At 40.2% G+C, this 25,409-nt stretch overlaps 1 protein-coding gene across 1 annotated transcript in view; it reads left to right on the top strand.

The window, feature by feature from the left end:
- The first annotated feature begins 4,725 nt into the window (after positions 1-4,725).
- The window catches only part of USP6NL (USP6 N-terminal like), a 119,053-nt gene continuing 98,369 nt past the window's right edge, over positions 4,726-25,409 (top strand). The window contains exons 1-2 of the mRNA XM_026091278.1: positions 4,726-4,819; positions 9,696-9,785. Coding sequence (XP_025947063.1) covers positions 9,782-9,785 — 4 coding nt within the window. The 5' untranslated portion in view covers positions 4,726-4,819; positions 9,696-9,781. The remainder of the gene's footprint in view (positions 4,820-9,695; positions 9,786-25,409) is intronic.

Genomic DNA, 25,409 nt, shown 5'->3' with positions numbered 1-25,409 from the left:
TATATCCATGTATTAAACTTTGTTCTAGGTGTACTTTTTAATAGAGAACAAAAGAATACTAAAAGCAAAATCATCATCTAAGAAGGAGAGAGAGAAGGAAGTGAGAGAATATTAAGGTAACAGAAGGAGTGAGACTGAAGGAGGATAATGGAAAAAGGTAAAAAAATGTTTGAGGATACAGAATATTTGAGAAAAAAGGAAAGAGATGAAGAAAAACTCTTTTGATTTGTATAGTGCCTTTTATCAGGCAGTGACAGCAAGCACTGCATACATTCAAATCTGATTCACATGGCAGGAGCCATCAAGAGCAGGAAAGGAGGCCTGTCTCAAAGAAACGGAACCTCAGAAAACAAAAGGAGTCTGCAGACAATGGCACTGAGAGAGGGCAAGTGAACAATCAGAACCAAAGGGAACAGAAAACGGTATTTTAGGCAGCCAGAAGAAATTAAAACATCAACAGTCACGAATGGCACAAAGGGCAAACCCTCCTGCTTAGACACCCAGGCCCATCGCTGCTCTGAGCACTCAGCCTCAGGAGCCTTCCTCAGTGTAATGGGACGGTTCAATATTAGGCGGTGCACTGATCCCGCCACGCACGTACAGCCAAACCTCTGCCTAAATCATCACTTTTGCAGAACTGGCTCCTGCTAAGCTTCCTGTAAATGTCTATGACACGAGCAAGCAAGTGACGGACTGAAAGTAACACCTGAAGCACAGTCACCCACAACTTTCTTTGTGGAGAAAATACACAAAAGCAAAACCGGCAGGTGGTATAACAGCTGAGTACATTCAATCTTATAAAATATTGATGTACTTTACTGCACGATACTGGAACGAATAGCCATCTGGCACCTATTGTTCATAGTTCATAGTGCTATAAATGCTTCATATCAAATCAGATATTTTGAATGATATCCTTTGTAATGATTAGAGTAGTTTTTAAAAGTGACAAGCCTCAGAGGTTGAACAGGCAACTGTTTGAATTCAAGACTAATAGAGAGGCTTGTATTTGTTCAGATACCTGCAGGATCTTCTAAGCCACTCACTCTCAGGGGTACATGGCTGTGCATAAATGGTTTGTGCTTTCAGTGACAGAGACTAAAACATAACTCATGTGCCTTAAAAAGTGATCTGCAAGCAAAAGTGGAAATGCCATATGCCACAGAAAATATGTTGAATTCCTGAACACCACAGAAACTAAGCCAAGCCCACAGCACAAACACGATTTGAAAAGGAACAGTCCCAAACCAGGTTTTAAAATTATTTTTAGGACCAACAAATTTCTACTAACTGTTGCCTTTTGAGTCTGCAGAATGCATAATTTTGTAAAGTCAAAGTCAAGCTCCTCAGGGAAACAACTGTGTCTTTATGTGAGTCTATATGATGCTTAGCCCACTAGGGCTGCCTTAGTGGGATTGGCAGCCACAGCAAACTACTGTGCTCTGATGCTTTCACGCACTTCCAGTCTACAATTGCCAATTCAAAGTGTAGGTCTTGATTTGCAAAGCTATCAGTACCTCACCTCACTCTGTCAGGGCTTATAGCTCTATCAACGACTTGTCACAGCAGCTGACAGCAGAAGACATGAAGCCATCCAGAGTCTGATCACCAGAAAGACACACTGTGAGAAATACAGTAGTTTTTCACCTGAAGTAGACTGGAGACACAAAATACCTATGCACACCCCTTGCAGAGCTGAGCGTACTCAGGAGATTTGAGAAGCCCATTAYAAAATCTAGATGTCAGAGAAACTGGGCTACAGGAAATCTTGAGGAAATCTCCCAAGGCGAGACCTGTATCTCACCATGTTGATTTAGCTTGGAAGTCCATTGATACTGTAAGGGCAGACTGTAAACAGAACATGAAGATATACAAATCTATTTCAATTAGATGTCATTGCAGTTTATATAATTCTGCATCTATGCTCTGTGTTCTTACTTTTTTAAAATGCTGTTTTATTGAAGAGAATGGGTTTCATAAGCTTTGTTGCTAAAAAACAAAGGGCACTACACTGAGAATTACTGACGAAAATCTCATAGTTTTTACATTATGAATTCTAGTATTCCTTTGAAGTCCAGTAGGAAGGATTGCGATGCTACAGGAAATAGGATATTTTAAAATTGAATGTTAATACTCTGTTCTTTGGACTACGTCTTTGTAATATTGCAGCAATATAATGTCAGTGGCTATGCTGAGTGCTCAGCCACCTTGAGGCCGTATATCCCAAGTACGGACTTGACAAGATGAAATGTTAGTTTGCAGTGTGTTCAGTCTCCTCACTTCTATGACGCCAGTCAGCACTGTGGGTGGCTAGTACCACATCTGCCCTTAAAAACAGACCCAGTCATCTTTTGAGATAAATCACTGAACTTTTGCAGACTTCAACAGATACAGCAGTTCAGAATATAATTCAATGGAAAGGTCTAGGCTGTATTGTAAGCCCATCAGTAAACCCAGATTTTCCTTATATCTATTCAATTCTAAGTCCGCACTTAGCAAGTAAACTGCAGCTTTCCCCTGTTTACAGTGTGGATGGACTTGACACAGGCAGGTTTTCTACCATGTTTCCTACACCACTCATCCACGTGACATGGAAGATAAATCAGCTGGGCAGGAGACTCACATGAAGCAAAGCAGTATAGCATTGGTTGGCAGGCTACATAAAGGACTATTTTTCAGGACAGGGTAGATGTAACATGGGTCAAAGACTGTCAAGAACCATGCTGAGATTTACCTGCTCCCTGGGCTACGCTCCTACAAATGGTAGAGTCATAGCCAATGTCTCCACCATGTCCATGAAATGCCACATAGATTTTTATGAATTATAAATAACAATGACTGCATGTCCTTTCTTAGGCTAAGAACTGCAATAAAAATGAACCATTGGTAGAAATGTTATTGCAGAATTTGTGTGTAGGAGTAGTGATAAAAAAAGTATGCTGTCACTGTCAGCCACTTGGAAAGCTGTGATTTTAAAACTGTTCCACATCCTAGTTATAGTATTACAACAGAAAACAATGAGCATATGGGACAAAAATGATGATATATGGTTGGAGAATGTATGAAATAGAGAAGAGATGGTTTAGATGAAGTAGAGAGCTCCTTGTGGAAGACATTTATCTTAACTAATTAGCCATTTTGGGAGGGAACAAATCCCTTGCTTGAAGAAAGCTAAGTATGTTTTTATATTCCAGCAGCTTCTAAAATTTTAAAAAAGACAATTAAGACTTTAAACTGGAAGGAGTCAGATCAGACCACAGTATGCCTGTTGGGATTTATGGGGTACTGAGAGCCCAGTTAATCACAATTACTTTATGAAATGTATTGGAAAGCAATAAATGATTTCTGTTTTCTACTATTACACTTCCTCTGTTTGTGCAAGAAGAGAGAAAACATTTAGACAAAACTGATCCAAGCTGCTACTGTCTTACTGCTTTTAGCCATTTCTCCTACATGTCAAATGCGACATGCTCATGCACAGCTATTCAGATTTGCTAGATCTCAGAAGCTGTGAGATGTGTTGGCATGGGTATTTGCCATGTTAGAGATGCCATCTTCGGTTTTTCCAGAAATAACACTATTCAGGGTCTCTCTCCTGTGGAATGAGAGAACTCTGAGGACAGGAAGTCTATTAAAAAAATGTAGTACCTGAGCAAGATTTACTATCTCAGGTTAACCAGTCAATAATTATTCAGCTCACCTGACCTACCATTGTAATTCTGGAACACTGCTTTTTCCAAATGGTCAGGAAAAGTCCTTGTATCACAAGATTTATTAAAAATTAATATTGAAAGTTGAGAACCCCACAACTCATAGTCCAAGTAATGTGGAAATACTGATTTTAAATAGTAGAGTGCACTAAACTCCTTTGTTACTATTTGAGAGTATTTAGACAGAATTATTGAATGCAGGATTGTTCAAAACACTCAATACATTTACTGAACATTACACTCTTTTTGTATTATCATTGGATGTCTTTTAGTAAGATATGTTAATTACTGTTTACTTTAGTCTGTTTTTAATGTAAAATTGTATTTTATTGCTACTTTAACTTCCCTTTTAACTACGATGGTCTTCTTTGCATACCAAAGTAGCCCCTTCTGCTAGTGACATACATCACTATGGCATCTGAGATGCCCAACAGTCTCAAATGGCCCTTTGCCACGTTTCCACGCTCTTTCCCTTCCAGTTTTGCTCCTAACATGGTTTGCTGCCCCATGCAAAGCACCCGTACGCGTGGGTTATGTGTGCACAGGGCGCGGGAGCGCTCCGCCACGCAAGGCCGCGTAGGGTAGAGGCAGGGCGGCCATCAAAGCCTCCCTCCTCGAGGCGTGCGTGATGCCAGGAGCGGTGCGATGGGCACTCACCCTGGCCCACTTTATCGATTTTCAAATATCAGCTTGTGACGGTCAACCAAAATGCTGTATTTCAACCTCCCCCCTTCGGCCCCGGGACACCTGCCCGCGCCGCCGGGCACTGGCGCCTCCGCGGGGCTCCCGCGCCTCGTTGCGGGCGCAAGATGGCGGCGGCTGGGGCGGCCGGGGCGGCGGGGTCCGCCACCCCCGCGCCTCGTTGTGAGTCCAAGATGGCGGCGGGCGCGGGTTAGCCCTGCGCGACGGCGCCGGGCCGCGGCCGCGGCCGGGGCCGGCGGGGGAGGGGGAGGGGAAGGGGGCGGGGAGGGTTTCCATAGCTGCGGCAGCCGGTGTCACGCCAGGGCACTTCCTGGTTGGAGGCCGCTGGTCCCGGGGCAGCAAGCAGGGAAGCGCCGCTGGGGAGGAGGCGGACGGAGGCCCCGGGAGGAGGAGGAAGCCGAGCAAAGGTAGGGGCGCGCCGGCCATTGTGTGACCCCCCGTTCCCCGGGGTGGGCGCCGCTCGTTGCGGCGGGGTGGCCGGCCGGACCCTTCCATTCCTGGGGCGGGGGGGGGGGCGCGCCGGGGTTCCCCACTGCGGCGGGCGGGGTGGGACGCGCGCCCTGTTCCTAGAGAGCGGAGGGGAGGCGGGTCCTACCATCCTCCCCCAGGGGGGAGCGCGGGGCTGGGCACCTCCACCCGCGGGGCTGGGAGGTGGAAGAGGCGGGAGTCGGATCCTTGAGGGTATTGGGGCGCTTCGGACTGTTCCATTCCAAACGGGGGTGGGGGGACCGGAGGGACCCTACTATCGCTGCCGGGGAGGGGCAGCGTGTGGGGAGCTCGGCGGGGGGAGGCCGCGGCGGAGATGCCCCCGGGTCCCTTCGCGAGGTTTGGGCGCCGTGGGGCAGAGCCCGGGGGCCGGGAGCCCCCGGCAGCAGGGGCCCCCCGGGAGGAGGGGGGGGAGGCGGCGCTTCCCCGGCGGCGCAGCGAGGGGCTGCAGGGCCGTGGCGGTGTCGGGGCCGAGGGTCGCGCGTGGCCCGAGGCCGCTGGGCCCGACCCGCCTGCCGGGGGGGGGCGCGGATCCCCCGGGAGGCCGCTGGGAGCGGGGAGGTCTGGGGGCGCCGGGCCCCGCTGCTGGCCGCTCTCGGTACCCGCCGCCCGCTCCGCTTGCGGCCGCGCTGCAGGTGCGCGGCGCTGCCCGGGCCCCTGGGCTCCCCCGGCCCCGCAGCGCGGGCCCGTGGCCGCGTTTGGTGGCTCCGGGGATGCCGCTCTCCTGTGCCGGTCATTCGCCCCGAAGTGCTTCGGAATAACTTTCTCTGCGCGGTTTTCCGCTCGGGGCGGGCAGGCGCCCGGGGAGCGGGCTGCTGGGGTAGCCGGTTCCGCGCTCCCGCGGGGAGTTACAGGGGGAGGCGATCCGCCCTGCGGACAGCAAACCTGTCCTGTGCGGGGCCGGTCTGGCTCCAGTGTTTCGATTAAAGCACGGGGCGTGTGCGGTTAGCGAGTCTGATGCGCGCTCTGTAATGCGGAGCGGCTCGGGGACGATCGAAACTCCAACTTCGCCGAGCGGGCGCGTGTCGAGCAGAGCGGCCAATCGGCGGTGCCTGAAACCAAAAGCAATTTGCTGAGCGCTTGGTAGTGCAAATACCCTGCCGTGAACAAAGCGCAGGGTGCGCCGCCGCGCCGGTTTCACCCGTGCTTCCCTGTGCTCCCTCGCCCGTGGCCAGCCAGCGACTCCGTGTAGGTTCCTGAGCAGCAGTAGCCTTATTTTGTTGTGAATTTTATGTTTCCGCTGTCCTGAGCTAGGCCACTGGGAAGCTGGACAGTACGTTGGGAGCTTTTGTTGTGTTCTTCTTAATAGCCGTGCTCTTCGTTGACTTCGTTTAGCTTCTTCGTAACTTCTGCTGTTGCTGGTTATAACTTCAGAGTTAATTCAGCTTGGTTGCACTGTAAAATAAGCCTTTAAACAAGCTGTTCTTTTGCCCTCTGATTATATAGCGGAGAAACCAATAATTCCGGACTCAATGTTTTGCCAGCCAGCAAAACTTTAAAATGCACGCTTCTGAAATCTCTGCATCTGTTTCCTTTGAGGGGCAATAACATTTTGGTTTAAAGAAGAAAGTAAATGACAGTAAAATACTGCTTTGTGCAAGCAGGCTCTGTTTAGACTATTTTGTCGTCTTGTGTGTGTGTATGTGTCATAAAACAGTGCAGTTGCATGCTGCTTCTGTGATTCCTTATCCTTGGAGACTGGGATCATAAATTCTTAGTGTTAACTTCTTAGCATTGAAGTTAAACAGAAACTAGAATAAGTACAGGCAGAATAGACCTGAATCTTTAATAGTTGTCAACTTCAAGGGATCTCTTTGTCTCTGGATAGAAACATAGTGCAGTGAATTATAATAAGCTGTAATTTACTTGCAAATCTGGTTCATATTCCTTTTAGACAGAAAACTTGGTAAAAAGGAGATCTGGCACTAGGTGTGGAAACATGTAATTGGGTGTATTATCAGCGTGCTTGAATTTGAARTTGTAAAGAGCTTCTCCCACTTCAGATACTCCTTTCAAACCAAACTTTAACATTTCACAGCTATATGAGTTGAATACCACCGAGGGCTAGTAAATGTGTCTTATTGCTAAGAAAATTCTGGATGGGATAGAAGGGTTAGTGCTTCAGTAAAGAAAAGGGTAAACTGTGTGTGTGTGTGTGTGTGTTTTATAACCTTGTTAATTGTAAGAGAAAGCGTAAAGGGCTTCAGCTACTGTCTTGAATTAAAAGACAGTTTTTCCAAGATGATATTTGTACAGCAAGACACTCAACAAGTGACATTCTTTCTTTCCTCTGTTGTATAACATGTGGTAATGCTTGTGTGTAGGAGAGAAGAGTACAAGCATTGAAATAAATCAGGTCATTGGTTAAGACAGCTAATGCCAACAATTTAGTTTCCTAACACACATCCTTAGGAAGAGCATCGCTATTGCAATGCAACAGTAAACGCAGACTTTCTGATATGTGGCAATATTGACCTTTCCTTGTTTTCCGATACTGCTTGCTATTGCTGTGCTCCAAATTGTAAATACAATATGAAACTTTAACTTTTTTTTAATGGAGGAATAAGTACGCCCTTTTGAAGAGTCCAATTAAACAGCCTTCAGCAAATGTAGTGATAAAGTTATGAACACAGGGAAAAATTATAATCTGCATATGCAGCACTATTTCAAGGAACAAAACCTGAATTTTATCAGAAGTATATACTGACTAGTAAGCAGATATTAGTAATACCCAAACAAAATATTTACATACAGAAAGCAAGATAACAAACAGATTTCATATGTGAAAGTCGAAGTTCAGGTTGCTATGCTGTACTGAAACATTCACTTTTCATTGATATTAAACGTGTTTTAGGTAGTATATAGCTACTATATTCTCCACTACTCATTTCCTTGCTTTTACATGACGAGATTTTATGAATGATATGATGGATAATTATGCTATTATTAGCGTTAAGTGGTTTTCAAAACCAATGCTTGGTTTTTGCCTAATGAGCAGCATTTTCCTGAACATACAAACAGCAAAGTGTCATGTAATGTCTCTGAGGCAAAGTACTGTTAGTTCGTGTTTATGAAAATAAGGAGAGGCTGTACCCTTGGAGAATGCGACAGAGGAGGAGGCTTCAGTCTTCCAGCTGTCTCTGTATAACTTTGTGGAGCGACTGAGGCCTAAAGGTAGCGTGGCGCTGCAGTCCAAAGTGTCTGGACCGGAGCTGCGTGCCGCCCGTATGACTCATTGCATGGTCTAACATAATAACTGTAATTAGTCCAGTAAATGATTAAACATCGTGGAAGTTGCATTTGCTAATTTTGACATTGGTAATCAAAAGAAAACCGACAAGACTGTAGTTCTAATGATACGTTTTAACCAGACTCTTCATTTTTGATTAGGCTGTGTGTGCTTAAATGTTTAATTTAGCAGCCACTCACAGAGAATTGACAGGACCCGCAATTCAAAAAGTGCAGTCAGTGGAAAACAACAATCTAACGGCTTTGTGTTCTTGTGGTTTTTAATATGTTTGCATACATATTTCTGCCGCACAATACCATTTTCTTCACCTATTAAGCCTCTTCTCCACCTTACTCTTTCAATGTAAAAAAGTTCATTGTAATTTTCAATCTCTACAGTCTGTAGCATCACTGTAGGTTTTCTTTTAGATTTTGTTTTGTTTTGTTTTTTGCTTTTGCAGTTGATTCGGGAGCTGTGCTGCGAATGCAGTGCTATGCTAGTTCCTCTGCTGCTTCAGTGTGTGCTGTAAATCTGGAAATGTTATGCTAAGTCACACTTTAAAGAAAGTTAGATCTCTTGCTTTGCTTCTTTGTCTTCTTTTTAAGCCCYTAGGAGATCAGGAGAGTTGAGGCTTGACATCTGGGTCAGCGCAAGGTATTATCTGGCTCGGCTAGCGCAGGTGGCCGGGTTCAGCACCTTCTAATTGGCTATGAAAAGAGGGCATAAATCACGTTATATTTCTTCCTTTACAGAAGCTCTGTCTTTGTGCAGGTATTCGAAGAAAAATTTACAGCTTTATGTATATTATCTCGGCTATGAGGTGAAGTTACTTTCATTCAACTATCGCAGATTTGTGTAAACTTGCTTATGGCAGCAGGATGGAGATTATATAATAAATGTTCTAAAACGTAGTTGCTGTGCCATCGTTGTTGAAGATTAAGTCCTGTATATTTAGCTTTGGAGAAAGCCAGGCATATTGTTAGTGAATCCACATCTGCCCTGCCTGGATATCTCTTTCTGATGTCAGTCGTGTGTTTGACAGGTCAGATAGATAGTTTACACTCACCAGAAGTTGTAGCTTTTTCAGGTTTTATTTCTGGGAGGAAGTCTTGGCCGTTAGTGCCAACCCATGTTTATTTAGTAAATTTGCTCGTGGTCATAGTGTTTCAAAGAAATATCGTGTTATTGCATCTTCTTGCTAGCTGAGCTTGCTGAAGGAAAGTATTACTCTGATCCTATTTTCAGTTATGATATCCCTATTATAGTCCTGTACTTTTCCTTTCTTAAAGAATGTTTATTACCCTTTGGGAAAAGTTACATTTTATGAACTAGTCTGTGCAAGCAGTTTTATAATATGGATGATAGAAAGTACACGTTTTGAGTTGCTAAGCTTCAAAATATATCCGTAAGCAGTAAAGTCCCTCAGTCATAACAAATACATCCTTGTATTCCTTTTTTTAACAAGGAGGATGAAAAGTTGATAGGAAAAACAATTTATATTAAAAAAAATCAGTTATTTTTAAGTTGAAAAAATGATATATGTATTTTTTTTATCCTATTACCATCAGGACATGTATACCTCTGAGAAACCTTCTCCAACAAGACACCTTGCTTCACGACCTGTCTTGGATTATATGCAAAGAAGTCTCCAGTCATGAGTGAGTAGATTCTTTTATTGTGCCATGTCTTGTAATATTCAGCACCAAAAACAAGAATCTCTTAAAAAAGAAACCCTTAGTTTTCAGTTTAGAAGAAATGTACTTCTGTATTGGGTTTTGGAAGGTTCTTCTTCCTCAAAAATGTTAACACTGAGTTTCATCTTTCCAGTCCCTTACAACTAACCACATAAAGCCAGGTTTGGCAGATGCTATTCTTTACCTGCAAAATTTTGATGAATGTATGCTCTGTAATACTTCTGTGTTGGTAGTCTTGTATCTTTTTCAAGAAGGTAAGTTCTGAAACAAGTTGATGTTTGTTTTTTTCCATTTAAATAAAACATGCAACTCTGAGGGGAAAAYGTCTTGGGTTTGCTAAAGACTCCAAAATATGCGAATGCCCACTAAATTAAAATCGTTGGTAAAAATCCAATAGAAAATGAATGGACTTCATTTTATGGAGAAAAAAATAAATATATTACTTAAATTCCCCTATAGAGGTCTGATCCCAAAGGAATTTTGGCATGTGTTGAAAAGATCTTGAGCTTYAGAATACTGTGACTTTAAGATCTGTTTTCACAAAAAAAAGATGAAAGACACTAGAAGTTTTTTGATTAAGACAGTCTCTTTTCAGAAAACAGTTTTGAGTATATAAACGTCTTTCATAAGTTTTGCTTAATGTGAGTCTTCTGCTTGACAGCAGCATTACTTAGTCTTGCATCATGCAGAAATAACAATATAACTTCTGATGCACAACAACTGTATTTATAATGTAGTTTAGTTTCAACACAACTGTACTAAATCTTTTTAAAAAATGAGCATCTAGTTCATAGGATAATTATATCTTTTGCCAGTAAAATAAGTCCATTTCATTTTCTGAGAGGAAGTGACTAAAGAAAATTGTTGGTTAAATTTCATGTCAAACTAAATGAAAAATGATTGTTCTTTTCATCTAAAAGAAAGAAAATTGGTGGAGGAAATACTTGCTAATTGCAGCAAAAAAGAACTGCACCAAAAAAATAAGATTGAAAGATTTTTCTGAACTTGAAGCTTCATGCTTAATGTCAATGGAACTATTTTAGTATTCAYGTACGTTATTTCCCATTTGTTGAGTTTCTGACATTTAAAGTATTTGCAATTTTGAATAACTGCCTGAAAAGTTGTCATTTATTCCATGTACCTGAATATCCTGACTTCTCAAACRCTACTGTATTAATCTTCATGTGTTTTATAGAGCATCTCCTGTGCTGTCATTGCCTAATGGATAGTCTTGAACATAACAAATATCTACAAGTCTTGTTAGCTTTTGAATCATAGTTGCTGTGTCTGTGTGACTCACTAAAGTGTTGCGGCGATGATTTTTAAATGTTGTTAGTTTGAGTACAGCAAATGTTGTCATGACTTGAGCAATATACCACTGATTTTGGTGAGAATCTGAAATGATTCCAGACTGGAGGGTTTAGCTTTATATTACAAAGAATGTAGAGGCTTATTCAAATGACAGATAACACTTGGGCAATGTTTTTTGTGGTGCTTAATAATAATGTTACTCAAAGTACAGCCTTGTGTTTGCAGGAAGAACACCACATTCCTGTATTAGACATTGATACTCAAGTCTTTGCTGAGCCATGGGTTTCACGGGCACAATGGAAAAAATCTGCTTTTAAAAAAATATAAATTAGAGAACATTCTGTTTTTATACTGAGTTGCTTTTGGACTTGTTAGTTTACTGTTTGCTTTAGTGAAACGCGAACTACGAGCTTGCTCTRTGAAGTTTAGGCAGCTCTGCACTAAATACCTCAGTCTATGAGGTATTTATCATCTTATGCAGATATATTTATTTGTATACTTTTGTATGTGTAAACTTAATCACAAAAGCTTCATGCACCTAGAATAGCTAAATATGTTAATGTGGTCAGGGTTTCTTATATTCTGATATTCCAGACTTGTGCATCTGCTGGTGCCATTCAAAATTAAAATGTAATATAACATGGAGGAAAGTCAGACTAAAAAGGTACCTTCTTGGTTCATAAATTCAGACTGCTGTTCTAAGCAAACTACATTATTTCTTTGTTTACATTAGTTACTATTTTATTGTGGTACATTTGACKCAGTATGTATTTCCGCTACAGTTTGTGAAAGACTGTTCTGGTATCTTAGTCCTAAAATGATTAAATCCCTTTTCTGATGTCTGTCCTAATCGCAGGCAATTCATATCTATTTGTCTCTTTGTCAGCCTTATTCATTAGCTTAAAAAGCCATTTTTTCCTTTCATTGCATTTGTCATTTGAGGAGTTTGTCACATACGGCACATTCTTTTATCAAAACAACTTGCATAAGTAAACCTCTAATATCTTGGTACTTAAACACACACAAGCTTATTTTTAAGGAAGTGATCAGTTGTGTATTTTCAGAAAGCGAGCAGGGGAACTACTGCTGATGTATAGCTTTTAATTATTATCATGTGTGCAAGTAGGGCTTTTGGATCCTGTTCACTCAAGAGGAGAATATTGATAGGGTTGCAAAGTCTGGCTTTCATGGAAAGTTCTCCCCTGCTTGGGCAGTGCAGAGAATCTGTAAACATGTTAAAACGGAGGCAGTTTCTATTAAGGCTTTTATTTCTGTGTAATGCCTTATAAATGTCTGTTTTTGTAAATGTGAATAAGACAAATGGAGATTTCAAATTGTGCTGTGAAATTGCGTGCACCGTAGGACAGTGGGATCATGTGCTTAAAGGGTGGTTAACAGTATACAGTGYAGGTAAGTTACATTGATCTTGATTTATTTTACATTTAAAGATAATTTGTCACAGAAATCRTGGCTATATGCAACCTGCCTAAATGTCACACCATGGAAAAAGTTGGTTTAATCTGTAAAAAATTTTTTTCAGTTATTGATGTTTAGCTGCTGGAAAATGTGTAGTATCATGAGAAATTCTTATGATTATAAACTGTGCTCTTTATATTTGAGAGTTTTCCTATGATTCCTCCTTTGCAGAAGGAGTAGGTCAGTGCGGCGAACTTATTTAAGCTTCTAGAATAAACTCGGTTGGGAAACAATTTAACTAAATGTTGGTATACACTGTTGTACTAAATACTATCCTTCTTGAAACAAGCTGCTGACATCTTCAGTTTTTTCTAAATGCAGAGTATACAATGCCAACTTTTTTTTTTTTAAATTCTGCTGCCGTAATAAATTGTACAAAATAATTCTTTCCTGGCTTTGTCTTTTTGCTTTTAGTTTTGTTTCCCACCCCTTAAAAGCTTATATTGCATGCAGTTGGGAAATTAGCCTGCTGTTCTTCATGCTTCGGTATTATCTGTTTAGATTTTCTTTGTGATSTCCTGAGAGGTTTGGAGTGCATTTTGTGTGTTTGGAGAGATGCTATGCMATGTAATCTTATATTTTGGAATTGTGTGTTGTGGCCTGGTAATGAGGTGGGAAGCTTTTTGCCTCACCGGTTCAAATCAAGACTACATGGGTGTGATTAAAGGCTGCTTCTGTTTGATGGTTGATTATTTATCTTGACCTCTCATTACAGCTGGCTTTCTAGTTTGTGTTCAGAGATGAACCTTAGGTTTTGTGATTTCTTTTTTTTTTTTGAGTTCCTGTAGTGTGTATAAAGAAGTAGATTTAGCTATCAGTTTATCTGTTCATGAGCAGTAAACTTGGGAATTAAAAAACCAAGCCAATGTGTTTATATTCTTACATTTGGAACTGAAAAAAAAAGTTTGTTCGGGGCTTTTATAAAGCTTTCTGGGCTTAGAAAGCTCTGTTTTGTTAAGGCTGGCTCAATTTCTCCCCTCACCTCTGATCTGCCCTCCTTGTATGCCAGATTGAATTTATAGTGAATTGAGGACTAAGTCAGTGTGTTCATAAACTTAGTGATAGAAAAATATCTGTTTCCCACAATTTATTTTAGGTTTGTTGTACACTTTTTTGTGTTTTGCGTAGTGTTGCAAATAATTCTAAACATGGTTGATGTAGGTTAAGAGCCTTTATAGTCATTACTGTTGCTTTCAATGAGCTGAAATACAGTATCACAAAAGAAAAAGGCTAAATTCTTCTGATCTATWCAGAAAATTGCATGCTGAGGAAGGAAAACTGAAAAGTAAGCGAAATTTCTTTTTAACAAAACATAATAATGATCAGCTAAAGGAGGYCAGGTTTACATTATTATGTGCTGAGTTTTTGTTTTAATTTTTGAACCATGAATTCTTAACACTGAACTTTCTGTATCTTCAAGCCTCTATTTTGTATATGAAATATTTTCTGYGATTTTTCTCCTGATTTCACAGCATAATGTATATTTCTCAATGATAGTATTTCTAAGGATTAGAAAGATAAAGAAGCTATTGTGTCCTAGGTCATCTTTACTGAAATTTGAAATAGTAATTCTTTATGAAAAATGTCAATATGAAGGTCTGAATGATAAAGAACTGTTAGAAGACTTGGGATGTGTTCAAAACATTTTTAGAGTTAAATGATAAAAAACACCCTGCACTTCAAAAATCTGGATAAGAATGAAATCGCAAAATACTTTTTATTTAGTAACCTTCTGTGCCTTGCTGACTCCTAAAAGTTATTTAATTGACAGCCTGAGTATTTGTCTTACTTATCCTTGCTCTGCTCTTCTGTGAACCTGGCAGGGGAATTTGCTGGTGTGCGTTACTGTACTGACACATGAGTTCTTGGATTGGAGGAAGAAGAAGAAGAAGAAATAGTGTAGTAACTTTTTTTCGTAGTGGGAAGCTGAAGCGTAAAAAGTGCATGTCCACTAAGTTGATGGGCTCCTGAGCCTAGCCCTGTCAGGAGAAGTGCTGCTGTTCTTCATYGTGCTTCGTCATTACTTTTCTGTATTGTCTTAGTTTTTCACTTCTTCTTTCTTCAGATCGAAATAGTTAATGCTGCATCAGCTGGCTGTCCTCTCTGCACGGCGTGGTTAGTACTCAAGGGAGGCTGTCGGAAACTGTGCTGGAGGTGGTCTTTGGACTTGAAATGCAGAGCAGGCATTGGGAGGTTGGAGTTAATGAGCTACAGGAGCTTTTATGGACTTGCAGAAAAAGCTTCTGATGAAGCAGAGCTTCGTTAGAAATGTCTCGCATGTAGAGAGCGCCGAGATTGAACTGAGGGTCTTTAAAATGTCATGAGCCACTTAAGTGTTTCCATGTCAGTAGTGGTGGTGGTGTCCTTCTGCAGCCCCTAGCGTTGAGCTCCTGCGCTCTTCATTGTCGCACAAACCTTCGTGAGCCTGGGTGGGTTTCGAACTGGGTGTGTTCCCTGATCTCTTCACCACACAGCTGCCTGAATGGTTGTACTGCTGCAAGGAGGAGAGAGCACACAGCAGCGAGAATAAGCGGCTGGTCGGTGCAACTGTGTTCCTTTCAGTGGTAATGCTGTTTTTCCCTTGCTTGAGGTGTGCATGGATTTTAGTAATCCTAGGTTTCCTTTATAGTAAGYGAGGAGAGACATCTCCAGCGGGCTGATCAGATCTCAGATGATCCAGTTTCTCACCAGTGCTGCGATTAAACCTCCCCTCTAAATACAGAGGGTGCATTAGAATAAAATGTATACCAGAATACTTTACGTACACACCACTGATACATCCCCCTTAGAAAACGTAGGCATGTTTGTAGAAACTTACTTAGCTTTTTCATATTCACATTTTACGATGTTGAACTTCTTATTTACATAAATTGACATAATGACATAACTTCTGAGACCCCATGACTCTTTTCTTTGGATGGTAGTACAGTTTAGGTCATTTATGAAACAGTAAATTAGTAATTATTTTAAATGTGTCAGAACACAAGTGAAAGTGTTTGTTTTGGATTTTTTTTTTTTTGAAATCTGTCTGCATTTAGCTGACTTTTCAGATTAAAATTTTCCTAATTCTTCCTTTATTTTATATCATCTTGGGATATTTAGGGCTGGTAGGTTGTGGCTTTCCTTGCACATAGACTTTATTTTTAGATTGGAAGAGGAAAACAAGTATTTTTGCATTTGCAGGGTTCTCTTGTTCTCGGTCACTTTAAGTGGACAGAATACATGGTGACCTGGATAGACTGAAATGAAGTCTGTTTCTTCTCTGAAACTTTGCAGGAGGTTGCAGCTATCAAAAATACATTTATCATGTTCAGAAACTGTGCTTTCAGGTGACGTATCCAAGTTCAGTAACCTTACTTTTTATAAGACTTTGTTAACAAACAGGTATTCCTTGGTGTTTGCTGTTTTATTTAAATTAGTCAATAAGGTATAGTAAAGCTATGTGTAAAAACCCAAACAGAACAACACCCTTTACATTTATTATTTACAATTATTATTTTTTGTTAATGTTGCCATTAAACCTGACTTCCTTCAGCTGAGCTTTCTCCCTGTAGCTTAAAATTGATGGTCAGGTTGATAGGGCTACTGTAAATAAGTTAGTGTAACACGACACCTGCATTTAAACCAATGTAATTTCTGTTTGTAAACCAAGATGTTAGTACTGGCAGAAAGCTGTCGTTAGTTCTGAGCTGACAGGAGAGCTGTGGCAGAAAAGCTACCATTATGCATGTTACTGGAGGACCAGTGTTTTAGTATAGCCCAATTGTTACTCCCTGAACATCTTGTTTTAAGAGGAGGTCATTGCATTTCACATATATCTTCTGTCACGCTTGCAATGAAGATTAAGCATGGGTTATTTAAAAATTATTTATTTTATGGCACTTCAACTCTGTGTGTGTGTTCTAAAAATGGCAATGGTAATTCTTTTAATGCTATATGTGGATATATGTATTTGCAAAAAGAAAAATATATATGTATACACACACACATTCTTTTATGTGTGCATGTATATATAGAGAGAGTCCTCTTTCTAAATCTATCTGCCTCTCATTATTTTGATTTATCAGTAAGGACTGCTGAATCGAGCATTATGTCTGATCACTGTACACAGAAGTACGTGTCTTTGGCAAGGTAATACTCTCCCTGTCACAGGTTTCTTCTTTAAGTCTTAGTTGCTGGGACCATCTCCGTACTCCTCTATATTGAACATTGCACAGTRAAGCCTCTGTTGGGGATCTTTCTACTGCAGGAGAACTTAACAATAAGTAGYGAAGAACAGTTTAACCTTGTTCCCTGGAGCGAATATCAAGTATCCACCACTATGTGAGCTATTCATATTTCTGGGATCCTGTTCATCCTGTGATAAGTTGAATGTGGCATTCAAGTACATTCCAAAGATGAAGGGTGCAGAAACTCGCAGCTAAAATGCCCATGAAAACCAGAAGCCTTTCCTTWCCTGTTGGGTTACGTTCTGTGTGCGATTTCTGCGCGATTGAGTAATAGGCACTGCTGTGTTGGAAATGGGAAACTGTTGCTGCTYGGTGGTGGGACGTACCCCAGATAAGAGAAAGAAGTGCACTGTTCCTTAAAGTTGTGTGTTTTTTCTCCCTTGTTCGTATTCAAGAAACAAAATATCTGATTTACAAGATAATGCAGTTATTTTAAGCTAAATTGACTGTGTTTCAAGAAAAACTCCTCTGACATTCTTTATGTGATTTTTTTGATAGGAGACAACTTCTTTGATTTGTAGCGCGGATGGAAAATACTTGGGGTTGTTGCCATAAATGGGGTTATGCAAGTAATCCCAGCAGGATTACTGGCTCCATGGCTGGCTCTGTATTTGTTTAAATTTAAGATCTTTTCTTTACTTAAACTATCCAATCTGTTGTCCCTTCAATGTTTAGAGGATGTTTGCAAATGTTTGTATAAACAAAGTAGCTGTACTTAGGTGATATCCTATCTAGCAGCTGGTTATAAGTGGGGTTTTTTTGTTTGTTTGTTTGTTTTTAATCTGTCATTGCAGACGAACCCCTGTATAAGTAAGAGATTTTCTTTCTCAAAATTGTGTGGGGGACTGACAAGACTGCACTGGAGTTTTTTCAAAGCTATTGATCCTCCTGTACTTACCCTGTTATCCAAAATTTCTAATGTAAGCAGGAGACTCTGCAGGCCTTCAAGGCTAGTTTCGGAAGCTGATGGCATGTTTTTTTTCCTCCTGTTTTATGGCACGCAACATAATCGATTAAGGTCYGCACTAGAAGGCGTACCAGCACACTGTGGAATCGCCCCTGCTTTTGGCCTGTGCAGTCATTAAGCTAATAGATCCCTCATATAAAAGAGCCCTTTGTTTTATTAAAGCACTCCGGTTTGCCATACCAGAGGTTTCTTGAACGCGGTCTTTTTGATTGAGGCTTGAAAAGCCCTTTGAAAATCTGCCTCATTCCCGGGCGGCCTGCTGAAAGGCTCGCGCAGAGCCCCCTCCTTGCGCTGCTGTCGGACTGCCCGGGAGTGTGGGAGATGCGGAGAAAGAGGAGGCTCTCGCCAGAATGCCATTTGTTGCGGTCGCGATAAAGCCTTTTCTCTCTCTCTCTTTTTTTTCTTTTTTTGGTAGTAGTAGAATTTTGTATGATGTTTTACGAGCAATATTATTTGTGGCGCTTCTCTTTGGGATATACAAATGGTGCAACACCGTAACCCTCCTTCCCCACCCTCTCCCCAAACTTGCTTTTTGGCAGTGAAACTTGTCAGCTGCAGGGATCTCGCATCAGCGATGCTGTGTGTGCCACAGCTGTACTTTGTAGCCAGATCCTGCTTCCCTTACATCCTTAGGAGAGGTTGCGTTTTATATTACTCCTRTCTAGTTGTAAAAACTAGACAAGCTTTTAGCTTCTCTCTTTTTTCTTCCTTTTTTTCCCCCTCTTTCCATTTACATCAAGTCACTGTAAAAAATATTTGAAGAGTATTGGGGTTGGTCTCGGGGGATGGGAAAGAAAGAATTAGGGTTACAGTTAGCCTTGAAAAGATTAGGCTCAAACTGGGAAATGCCACTTTTGTTTTTTATTCTCCATCTCCTCTCCCGCGCTGCTTCCTTCCCCCCTTCCCCCGCCATGCTCTTTTCTGTGCCAGAAACAGTGACAAAAATGTCCAGAGCCTGCACTTTAAATAAGTGGTAGGAAAATATTTATATTTAGAGCAAAGGCTAGTGAGTTACTTTTTAGTAACATTTCAATATTTATTTATGCCCCATGCATTAAAATAAACAAAAAGAAACAATATTTGTGTGACATTCACTGTGAAGCTCTTTGTTTTCTTTCTAAGTGGAGCATCCATTTTGAAGAACTAACCCTTAATTTATGTTTTTCTTTGGTGCTTTATATTCAGTGGACCTACTAGATGGTGTGTGAAGTCCACGTTTGACGTCTGTGCGGTGTCCGATGAAACCTAACAGATGAGGTGCAAGCATAAATCTGCTGCAAATGGAGGAYGATGGCACTACTTTTTCTGTTCTTCTAGCGCTGGTATAGTACCACTGGAAGCTATAGGGTATCAAAATACCTGAGTCTGATATTGGGTAGAGTGATGCAGTTCAGTTCCTTCTTGTCCACACCATGGACAATCACTGGCTGAAACTTGGCGTGGTTTTAGATTCTCTAAAGCTGCAGAGAGTTTCTGGAGAATAACAAATATACTGCCGTCTTCTGTCTGCTAAGATGAGACTGAAGCGCTGGGGCACGTCTGATTCCTCCGTCTTTGCTCTGTAACAGGTAGCGAACAGTTCTTCAGTTGGGTGGTTCGGTTGTCTTGAAATAAAGCTGAATGCGGGTGCCTGTTTCACACTGCTGCTGCTCCTGCCTCTGGGTAGCACTAGCGCAGCTCATCTGCAAGCCGTGCGGTAAAGACGCCCGCGTGTTTTCCTCAAGTTTTTTCACTGATGGGGAAATAGGAGAACTCTTTGTTAATAGCTGAGCTGTGTCTGTGCTTCATAGGAAAAAGGATTGCATTTGAAGCAAGCGAAACACGCTAGTTATAGTGCACTACTACTAAATAAATCCATTCTTAAGACAGAGGCCAAACAGAGATAGCTAGTTGTTATCTTTATGGTTACTTACCAGAATACATATTCCAAACACCACTCTAGGATTAATCATAAGTAATCATGGTTAACATGACTCTCATATTCAACTGTGATACTAAGCTGGGATTTTTAAATACAGTAGTTAAAATATGTTTTGAAAAACGATGCTTTTTATGAGTGAAGGACAAGGAACAGAATCTTAGAGCAGAAGCAGAAGTCTGAAAACGAACAGTGAGCGGCGTCTCCCATTAAAACACAACTGCAGTAACTAGACAGACCCAGAAAACACCTTTGCCTACAAAGGAAGGTGGATTGCTTTGGATCTGTGTGACCTTTGAGCTAATTTTATCCAGTTACTTCTGAAGCAGTAAAATCTTTCTTCCCTATCATCTATTTATTTATAACAGTTTTGTCATCAATGGGAAAACTGATTTCCCATGAATAGATATTTCTTTAGGGTGAAGACTAGCTTATTGCAAAGTTTTCAAAAACACCTTTTATTTAAATATTTTGAATTTATTGCCAAGAKAAAGTCGTACCGTAATATTTTTATTCAGCCTACCAATTTGCTTTGTGTAGCGAATAATGTTTGTATTTTGCAATGGACTAATAAAGTCTGATGTTCTTCCTGGTAGCTCTGGACAGCTGCATCTTACTTCTCATCAACACAGAAGTGTTACATGCAATAGAGGATTTAATCCTGCTAACAAATAGCCATGCACCAGAATTGTATAGTTTTTCTTTGCTTCAGGGAGATCAGAGATTATTAATCGTGTTGATATCCTTTTCCACAGGAAACTAAATAAAGGTTTTAGTTAAAAGCAAACTTTTTTTTTCCTTTGAATTGAGCACACGCTCATTTTTCTCAGGTTTAGCCAGATGAAATTAATGAATTTGCTTTGACTTCAGCATTGACATCTGTAGGGTAGTAATAATTTTGATTTTTTTTAATATTGTAAAAAATCTATTTTAATCACTAGTATGGTTTCTTTTCATAAATTTAGATTTGACGTAATATTCTTAATATTATCCTTTAGCTTGAAGATACATTTGTAGATGAATATTACAGCTGTGACCCAAATCCAGGAAATGTAAAACATAGAGCAAAAAGCTGCACCTTCTGTTTGGAATAGCCTTTTTGAACTTGTCTGCTACAGTGTTTGCAGTTTCGTAAATGTTTGGTTTCTATTTGAGACTTCTAGTATGGAATTTTTACCTCAAAATTATGATGATATGCAGCTAAAAGTGTGTAAAGATTAGGATATAATGGGAGGGAGACTGTGAAATTCTGTGATGTGTGTATGTTCACTGAGATGAGATCTTTTACTAACTCTTTTTCTTCTTCCCTTTTTAAAAATCAGATTCCATCACATATTTAAAATAGGCTACGTGGATATATCGTTTAGGAAAAACAATTCATTTTGTTGGTGCTTTCCTTAAGTTACTCTACCAAATAACGTGGCCTTTTGCCTCTTGAAGGACATGAGGCTGGGGGAGAGGAGGAAGATATTATGATAATGAGTAACTCTAGAACTGTAGATCCTTATTATGGGTCTCCAAAACATTTGTTGTATTCTTCTATCTTGCTTGTTGAACACAATTGTAATCTCTTAGTTCCAAAATAAGCAAATAAACTTCTGTATCATATCTAATGAGTTCAGCATTACAGCCTAAAATACCCTTTTTGACAAATTTTACACGTTGAATATCCAGGGAGTTTTGGGAGTCTCTTAAACTGTTGTCAAACTGTGTAGTTCAGTTGAGTAAAGATGTTGCACAAGTAATAAATTCACTTGCACGTTTAAATATGATGGTACAGTTTCACAGTACATACATAACCAAAGACGAACTAATGCCCTTATTTTGCTGGGAGAGTTGATAAGTATAAAACATGTCTGTCAAGATTTATTTATTTTTATTTATTTATTTTATGGAGCAGTGCATCAAGACATATTTGAACAGAAAGTTCTGATATAGAGCTCCATTAGTATCTAGTATCATCAGCAGGATGATAAAAGTGATATATGCAGGTGGTTCCCTTGTCTTCATTGTGGTTCTCTGGGAAAGCTGCCGTCTGTCTCGTTGTCTAGATCCACATGCAGAAGATGTGTTGTAGCAAGAGCCGKCGGGGGGAAAAAAGAGCATGAGTAACAGGAAAAAAGTGAGAGTATTATGCAGCTATAGAATTTTGCAATGTGTAGTTTCCTTAAAACTTCAAATAATGTGTAATAATGGCTGTCTAACTTAGCTACATATGTATTTTCTCTCTCCCCTTAGCTCTTACTATTTATCTTTATTTTTCTTTTTTGGCTTGATAATTTTTTGCCTGGAACATGTGGAATGAATGTTATTGACCCTTTGTTGAAGTCTGAGTAATGGTTCTGAATGGAATGAACAGCACTCTTGTATGTTTAAAGTGTAAAGAAAAACAGACATTAAAAAAAGTGAACAAATGCCTCTCATTATCTTTAATCAAACTTTGCTTAGACAGTTTCCTGTTACCATTATTTATTACTTCTCCAGCCTTCTAGATCAAACATCTTTCTGCTCCCAGTAAGACTTCTTCTAAAAGGGGGTCATGTATCTAGATCTGTTTATTTAAAAGCTGTAGCCATTCTTTCATGCTTTAAAAKTGGGGTCAAAAATGCCAGAAATGCAAACGAGAATTGTCTAAGTGAATTACAATGCCGTTGAAATATGCAGTTACTGACTCTGTAGGATCATTCAGAAGACTCTCTGGATTTTTTTTTTTTTTTTTAATGGAGGCTGTTTTGAAGTTTGCAAAACACATACCCCAAAGCAGTTTTCTTTAAAAAATGAATACCTTGAATGTTAAACTGGGATATATCACCAGTGCCAACAGTTTCCCAGCAAAGGCTGCCAGAATTCCAGGTATGATTTCTTGAGGGCATTAGGTTTTCTTTTCTTTTGTTTTTCATCATCCACTTTAATGCATTGCAGCCCAAGAATAGTCTGTGGAAAATACTGAAAATCAGAATTTAAGTTCCAGAGATTTATGGGGTGCTTTAGTTATTGCTGTGCAGCTCCAGAATTCTGCTTTTCCAGCTACAGGGGATTATTTGAAATTTAATGAATGAAAACTGTAGGCTTTGTTTCACAGATTGAAAAATTAATTCAAAATATTAAAGAGAAAAGGTAGATGACCTGCTTTATAGCTGCTTCTAATGGTAATTTGTATCATGATGTATTGCCTGTCTTGGAGCTCARTGCCTGTTTATTTTGAGGCATTCCTTTGAAGACCAATTGTGACAAGAAAAGTCGGAGAGGACTATTGTAAAACAAAATGTTTCTATTGAGACTTAACCTTTTTTCTTTTTTGGCAGTAAGCCAATGACTTCATTGCTAGCTATACTGTATCTGTATTTATATTTCTTTTGCAAGAAAAGGTATAGTATTTACTGTGGACTTGCTATGCAAATGTTTTTACAATATGTTGTTCCTCATATTTCCCATTTAAAGAGTCTTTTCCGAAGTCACGTGCCTCACTTGTGTTTCCTTAATCCTTTAAAACTAACATAATGCTGAAAACTTTTTCCTGCTTGAAAAATACTTATTGCTCCTGGTAAGAACATCTGCTTCATTTTCCAAGTGAAAATCTCTTGCTAAGACAGGAGGGAAGCTGAAGCAGTGCTGCTCTGTGTGGTTTTGGAAACTGGAGCTTTTAAGTCAGACATTCAAATTGGTCATTAAGAACAGCTGCCTCTGCTGTTGCTGGTACTTGACTTTTTATAGCCCTTGTTATGAATAGTCCTACTGACTTTGTAATGTGTTTAAGCTCTGTCTGCGTTTTACGGATGTAGAAAGAAGAGGCCAAAGAGCAAGTGGAACCGTGCTCTCGTAAATCCCCTTCCGCTGCTCCTAACGTCAGACTTTGCTCTTTCACAGAACTAAACAAATATCAGGAGGAGTCTTGCGTACGTGATACTGTACTTACCTGCTTTCTGGATAGTAACGGCGAGACTCGCAGCTTGATCCTGCTTCCCTTGAAATCCCTTGAATTCCCTTGGATCTCTGGCTGATGTCTTGTYGTGGTTGCTTCCCCTGGATTTCTCTTTGGCCATTGCATTCCGGGCTTTCAGTTTCTTTGGGTTTGTCAGGTCTTAAGCTTGGGTGTCCTAACTATTTTTTAGAGTGTAGTAGGTAGGAAAAAGGACATTAATAATTCTGCCCTCTTTTTTGGGGAGCACAAGGTAAAATTATGAAGGTAGATYGGACCTGTGTGTGACCTGAATTCTAGCCAGCTGATGGAAGAAGAATGTCACAATAACTTTGCATMTAAAAAAAATAACTAAAAAGGCTTGAGGGCATTCATTCATATGAACAATAGGCCTGCACAATTTTTTTTATGTCTTCCTTTCTGTAAATGAGGGCGCAACAAACAGGTACTTTTTTGGGTAGCTGTAATGCTGCCTGCGATTACTCTAATGAGGGTTCTTGGTGTTTTTTTTAAAAGCCTGGCTATAGCGTCATGAATATATAAATGTTTCAGATCATAAGAGGAATAAGGAGAAAATATTGCTGAGATTTTCTGAAACTTAAATTCTGATCTCTTTGTTCGTTTGTTTTCTTGCAAGTGGTATTTGACAAATATTCCACTGACCCATAGATCTGCAGTGTCTTTTGTGCTGTATGTTGCCTCCTGGCAATACACTTTATGAAAAATTACTGCTTTCAAAGACGAGCTAATTGTAATTACGTTAATGGAAGCATTCTTGGTTTTGAGTGATGGCAGTTGACTAGTCAGGATAGAAGTCATTTGTTTTATTATGGTTTGGAGAGCTCAAGAGCTGCACGCAATGATCCATAAAATCCCTTACTGGTTAACTGCTTCTTCTCATACCAACTTGTTTCATCGAGCCGATAACCTATGCATGATTTCTGTATTCTCTTCACTCCTGAAGTTAAGGAAGTAAAGCAAAATGCAACAACRCCATGAAGTGCATATTCCTTAGCTAACTAGCTAAACTTGCCTGGTGCACACTGAGTATCTAACACTACCTTTCTCCTTGACCAGAATCCCGTTAAACTGTTGCACTTCTAAAGATGCGACTCTTCTTCTTCTTCCTGGTTTTACCTTGTGCATCTGTGTCAGAATCGCTGTGAACTTTTGATCCGTGAATATCCTCGCTCACTGCTTGGGTTTTGTTAGGAGAGTGTGTTCTGGGAGTGGGCAGTTATAGTGCCGGATTACCTGGAAATAGCTATTCGTTTTCATGATTCCAAGGTGAGCAAGTGTAAGCTATACCCATGTTACCGCTCCTGAGGGAAGGATGAAGATGTGTGGTTTGGCTAGTTAGTTGTATTTTGTTTCTTGAAGTTTTTTTTTTTTTTTTTTTTTTCTGTAGCAAAAATGACAAAATCTAGGGAGCTGTCTTTTAAAGCAGGAGTCATGGGTTAATATTATTGTCCTGGTAGGTGTACGAATGGATTTGAAGAAAATGAAATACAGCCATGAAGCTTGCACTTTGGTTCTTCAAAAGTTGAGTGATTTGTCCAAATTATTCCTTATGGTGTTTATCAAGAACAGAATGGCCCTGCTTCAGACTTGCTCTCTTTTCTTCCTTTACGTGCCCTTTGCAAACAGGGTGTTCAGTGAATGCGGTTTCCTAAGATCACTTTAAAGCTTTGTGTGTTGTGGTTTCCCCCCCCCCCCACAGTAGAATTCCTCTAATGAAGAAGAGGGGGAAACTATGTTACACCTTTGC

This window comes from Apteryx rowi, unplaced genomic scaffold (assembly GCF_003343035.1).
Source record: "Apteryx rowi isolate R43461 unplaced genomic scaffold, aptRow1 scaffold_9, whole genome shotgun sequence".
NCBI lineage: Eukaryota > Metazoa > Chordata > Aves > Apterygiformes > Apterygidae > Apteryx > Apteryx rowi.
This window is presented reverse-complemented; position numbering and strand designations above follow the sequence as displayed.